Source organism: Onychostruthus taczanowskii, unplaced genomic scaffold (genome assembly GCF_017590055.1).
Source record: "Onychostruthus taczanowskii isolate IOZ18803 unplaced genomic scaffold, ASM1759005v1 scaffold33, whole genome shotgun sequence".
Taxonomy (NCBI): domain Eukaryota; kingdom Metazoa; phylum Chordata; class Aves; order Passeriformes; family Passeridae; genus Onychostruthus; species Onychostruthus taczanowskii.
Window position 1 is genome coordinate 7,485,528 of NW_024500683.1, and position 6,000 is coordinate 7,491,527.

Consider the following 6,000-nt stretch of genomic DNA (forward strand, 5'->3'; position numbering starts at 1 on the left):
TTATAGACATGGAAAGGTGTTGTTTTCATTGAATTACAATGACAGGAAAACAGCTGGCCTGATTTCATATAGGGCACTGTATTTCTTATCTGCTCTTCCAACTGCCAGTAGTTTCAGTGAGTTTCTTTTATGTAAACCACTGTGGTTTAAGATTATAAACAGAATGGTTAGGGTGGGGTAGGTTCAGTGGATTTCTAAGGCATTCTGCAGCATTTACTGCCCAAGAGAGCAGTTACTCATTTTATATGTAAACTGCATTTGGGCTTAGGGCGAAACTGAAGAACAGGCTAGTTTTATTTTTCGCAGTGGTGATTCTATCCCAATGCCTTGCCCAGAGTGCAGCAGCTTCAGTGAAGGTAACAGTGTTCTCTTTCTTCTTACCCTCCCCAGGCAGTGTCTGTACAGCAGAGAGTCCCAGGGTGGGGCTAGCTGTATGTCAAGCACTGTACTTGGCTTTTATGAGAGTTGAATATTGTGACCGTGACCTGCCCTGTCAGAGCCAGCAGATTGCTCTGTGGCATTTCAGCACTCTTTTGTTCAGAAGTGCCAGAAGTGGTCTGAACTGGCAGCTGCCAGGCAAGCTCCTGCCAGGCCTCTGCTCTGTTCTTAGCTTCCAACACACTTCTCTGGATCTTGGTTTTCAGTACCTAATTCTACCTATAATCGTATGGGGATCAAAGACACAGAATGCAGGCTCCTGGGATCCAGGCCACTCCGCAAACTGCATTCATCACTGCACTGGTTTTTCTTATTTTTGAATATTTATGTAGTATTTTTGTGTTATTAAATTACTGTGGATAGTGTAGTTTTCCTCTTATACACATCTTATTTAGTGAGTGATACTCATTTTGAGATCTGGTGATTCAATTTTTGTGGCTGTGAAAGAAATTTTATGATTGGGGCAGGTTGTAAATCAAGACTCATTTCAGAAATAAGAAAGCAGGCAGGGTAAGACTGAGTAGTAGAGACACTGTAAGGCAGTATGTTGACAACTGGAACTTTTACAACTAGTCCTATGCCCTTTCTTCTGTTTTTTCTTGTTTTGGCTTGAGGTTTTTTTCCTCCTAGCAAAAGGTTTCTGAAATTTGGTAGCTTTGTTTCAATTTCAAAGATATTTTCATCACCTATAACTACAGCCAGAATGGTGGAAATTCAAGTTATGCAGATATAAAATCTCAGTATTTACCATCAACTAATCTTACCTGCTTGACTAATTATAAAAATATTATATTCTTTCTTCATATGTGTTGAAATACACACAAAGATGCTAAAATGTTAACCAGACTGTTAAGATATTCTTTTGTTGTTGTTCTTTTACATTTGGACTACAACTGCTAAAGGAATATTCTGATCTTCACATTATGCCCATAGAGGTTTAAACCAATATTTCAGATTCACAATGAATGTTATGATGATCATATTCTAAGCTGTGTAGCCCCTAATACCAGTCCTTATCTTCAGTTTAAAAAGCATTTTTTCGTTGTGTTTTGGTTTGCATAGGGAACACCAATTCAAGGAAGTAAACTCAGACTGCCAGGGTATCTATCAGGGAAGGGTTTCCACTCAGGAGAAGACAGTGGCATCCTGTCAACAGCAGCTACCAGAGTCAGAGCTCAGTTTGCAGGTGAGTGTCTTGACTACAGAGATTGATCTACCACTTGCTTTGCTTTCCACCTGAGTACTTAAGGTCACATTAGGGTTCAAGGGAGAGATGTCAGAAGAGTGGGAAGGAATAAAAGTTGCACAGTCTGCCCAGTGCTGAGGGTGCACATACTCAGGCCCTCCATTCACATGTTCAGCTTTGGGTGTGTGAATTCATGACTGCAATCTTCTCTACAATGGTACCTCCAATGTATCTGCCCAAGGAACTGGGGAAGAAGCATTTACTCAAAGGATCCACTTCTTTACAGTATTCAAGTTGTTCTCAATTTTGATAGAGCAGAGGGGTCACTTAGTCATGGCTGTCCATTTCTTTTGGAAGAACTGCAGGGAACATCTGTAGATTGCCTTATTAATGGAATATCCTACAGAGATTTTAAAAGCAGTATACAAAAATAAAAAGCAGTGAAGCTGTGCTTTGCAACACAGTGTTCTTCTACATACAGGGAACCAGATTTGTGAAGATCAAAAATACTTAATCAGTAATTGGAAAATTATGAAAAACCACATGAATTGTTTTCTGTTTAAGATTCCTTGTTGTGTTTTTTTCTTCATGGCACATTGTCTGGGCAGGCTTTTATTTAGCAGGCTTGCTGAGAGCTCATCTTCTCAGCCCTTTGTTGGGCAGGATGTCTACTTTGCCCTTGTTTACATGCAGCTTTCATCTGTATGGATTTTATTTTTTTTTTTTTTTAGAGTGGTGCACATTTAAATATTGGGATATTCATTTGCATCTCCAAGATGCCTATACTTAGAAATCATGAATGCATGAAGAGACCAGATACTGATTTTTTTTTTTTTTTTAAATTAATAGCTGAGAAAATGGCAGGGGAAATAAAGGCTCTGGCTGTTAAGTGAAGGTACAATGCATGTCTAGGAAGTCAAGAAAAGCTGCCAGGATAATGCATTTTTAATAAGATGTACCAGTGATGAATTAACTACGTGTCAGCATTTGATCTTGCATTTCCTTTTCTTAGTATGAGAGACAGCATCATTTAGCTTGCCTGGCAGACGTCTAAATTTTAGTTTGTGCAATGAGGAATTTATGGGGTTGCCAAAGAGCTGGGAAAGACCTGCACAGGTTTTCCATCCTTACCTTTAATCCTGGTGGTTGCCTTCTCTCTTTCTAGACACCAGAAGGACTCCGAGCAGACCTGGTAGCCGAGCAGGGAGCAAGGCTGGCAGCAGGTCAAGCAGCCGCCGCGGCAGTGACGCGTCTGACTTTGACATTTCAGAAATCCAGTCTGTGTGCTCAGATATGTCAGAGACTGTTCCTGCCACGAGCAGGCCGACACCCCGAGCAGGTTCTCGGCCAGGATCCACCAAGCCTTCCAAAATTCCAACCCCCCAGAGGAGGCCACTAGCCAGCAAATCGGACAAGTCCTTGAAGAGATAATATGATTGGCTCCATAAAGGTCTTTTCCTTTTGCATTAAATATTTAAGTTCATAAGATGTAAAATATTATGTAGAAATTACTGTGAAATATCGCAAGAGGTGGATTTTTAATTCTGCAGATGGCCTTATTTGTGTATTTGTCTTCTTATTTTATGTGTATAATTTTTGTCAGATTTTTTGTTTTGTTTTGCCATATCCTGTGAGAAGGGGAAGAGTTCTAATGTAAACTAACAGTTGTACACAGTAACATGTAGAAAGTACACTAAAAATAATTGCCGAATGTACAGTGTACTGAATGTACAGTAAGTCTCTGCAACCTCAATAAAAAAGGCCTATCACTATGTCATTAGTTAACAGTAAAGGATACCTCATGATTTTTCTTTAAAAAAGAAAAAGAGAATACTGAAAGCCAAAAGACACAATTACACATTTTGAGCTAACTAAACAAACACTAAACGATGTATGTCAAAACTGCTAAGGAATACAAACACACATTCACAGTACCCTTATTTATACAGCATCTCTCAGAGAACTCACAGAGTTAATTAAGCACTTGCCAACAATATGATACTCCAATACCTTGCAGCATTTCTGTGCCATTGCTTTCAATGAGGCCAGACACATTCTGGATATCTGAACTATTATTCTGTAAGAATATCAATATAAAGTGCATTCATGTAAATGTGAGGTTTTCTTTTGCTTGAGTGGATGGTAGCACTGTATCATTGAACTCATTTTGTATCAAAGCAATTTTGCTCGCAGAAAGCTCAGAAATAAACATGTCCCTTAACTTTATTTCTATTGTATTTCTTATTTCACAGGAAGGTAATTTTCTGTGTTATGTTTTAGAGCATATGCCATTTCAGATGACCAATAATTACCATAGGAACACAGGCTTTAATGTTATTTCCCATTATCAGCTATCTGATTTTGGTTAGCTACTGTATTTGTTTAATAAAACACTAAATTGCACATATCAGAGCATATGAATTATATGTAATTATTGTGTGTCGACAATTATTTGTGTCATTTATATACCATGTAAAAAAGGCATAGAGAGTAATTCACTTGCTCTCTTAGTCAGTGAAACATTCTAGCCATTCATGGATTCATTGAAAGGATAGCTAATAGCTCAGTTTCACTGGATAAAAGGTGCAGTTTCAAGTGGGAGTGCTGTAGCATGGCTGGATAGATGCTGTGGTAAGTAATGACAGAATCCCTAGACCTTTCAAATAATATCAGAAAGACTTGTGTGGGACTTGGCCAGATAAACAAAATAATACTCAAAAGATAATTGAATCAATCAAAATCCACTTGTATCTGGATTTCCTTCAACACAGAGTTGTAGAGAGGTTTGTAGAAAGCCATGATCAACCAGTCCTACCTGGCTTGGGAATCAGCACAAGTGTTTACTGATTACTGAAGCATCAGTCTCTGCTGCACTATTTTATCTTTCCATTTTTCACCTCTCCTGTTGCTTCTATTCATCCAGTGATTGCTTTCCTAGAAGATTAAAATAGATCAGAATGACTGGTGCTTTTTGAAACCCCCAACACCCTTGGATAGTTTTCAGTGTTTACAGATGATAAGTGAAATATCTCTGCTTGTAAGCAAGAGAAAGGAAGAGGATAGAATTTGGGCACTTGCATGGATAATTTGACTGAAAGAGGTGGTGGTGCCCGGTGGAATATTGCTGCATTTTTTTAACCACAAGACTGATGTTCAAGGATGTAGGGATGACAAATCTAACTCCTTGCAAGGGTACATACATAGATCAGTACTTTGCATCCCAAGAGCAAACTACTTACACAGGAGGTAGTGTTGGCACCTACTTAAAGCACCTTTTATATTGCAGTCTTAGCTCAAATATATTTTTAATGCTTCATTAATTATGCAACTTTATGGAATTTTTTGTATGACTACATTGTAACTTTATAAAAATATTAGATGGGTGACCAGCCTCTGAGAAATCCAATGCCAGCTAACACCCAAGGACAAAGTAGATTACTGTGACTTGCTAGTGATTGCAAAATGGGGGAGGATGGGACTAGTAAAGTGGGAAAGTTCATTTATTGGCTGGAGAGAATCATCCAGTGTCGGAAACCAAATTAACAGTAAATTAAATAGGACTGAGAATTCAGTTAAAAAGCTTAAATCTCCCTCCAGATGTTACACCTTAATTAACTTCTTCCAAAAATTAACTGCTTTAGGTTGATACTAAGAGACTTTTCAAAGTTCTGTTGCCTGTGATACAAAGTTCATACTGACAAAAGTCTGAAAATAAATAATGGATGCTCTATACTTCTGTGACCCATGGAGGAATCTGCAGAATTTCATGGAAAAGGCATATTGTGAACATATGAATAAGTGATAAGTAGCTCAGTTTTAGTGAACTATTTTTGTAAAAAAATTAGTGGAATTCAATATCCATCTTTCTGTAACTAAAAAGCATTTCTTCTTTGGTACCAGCATAAATGGGAGATGAAGGATCAGCCCTACAAATACATCCCCACCTCATTCAGTTGCATGAGATTTTATGTAACTCATCATTGGAGATGTGTTTTTTGCCCTTTTATTACCTTCATTTTAACAACAGGAGTTGATAATAAATTCATCAGCCTGCTAGGTGACCATGATTCAATTACAACTTAGTGTGGCCTAGACTCTTACACCTTTTATTCTGTGATTGTCCTGCCCAGAGAAGGAGCTGAGGTGATGGGCTGGGAAGAAGAGTTGAATAGCCTGTAGCTATGGGAACCATATTGTTAAGTGAATAATGTATATTTAGCACTTAGAAAAGCTGGCTCAGTTCTAGGCTCCTTTTTCATTTTCAGCTCTCTTCCTGTCTGTTCTGCTGCCTTCAAAATGGGAAAGTTTCCACAAATTTTCTGCAATCTGCAGATGAAATCTGTAGTGATCTAGTGATACCTCCTGGTCTAGGCATC

General features: G+C 38.4%; 1 protein-coding gene across 13 annotated transcripts in view; it reads left to right on the forward strand.

Moving 5' to 3' along the window:
- DST (dystonin) overlaps positions 1–4,029 on the forward strand; it is a 290,720-nt gene extending 286,691 nt beyond the window's left edge. For all 13 annotated transcript variants that reach the window (XM_041410734.1, XM_041410735.1, XM_041410736.1 and 10 more), the window contains 2 exons: positions 1,501–1,624; positions 2,790–4,029. In XM_041410734.1, the coding sequence (XP_041266668.1) occupies positions 1,501–1,624; positions 2,790–3,055 (390 nt within the window). In that variant the 3' untranslated portion in view covers positions 3,056–4,029. The remainder of the gene's footprint in view (positions 1–1,500; positions 1,625–2,789) is intronic.
- The last annotated feature ends 1,971 nt before the right edge of the window (positions 4,030–6,000 follow it).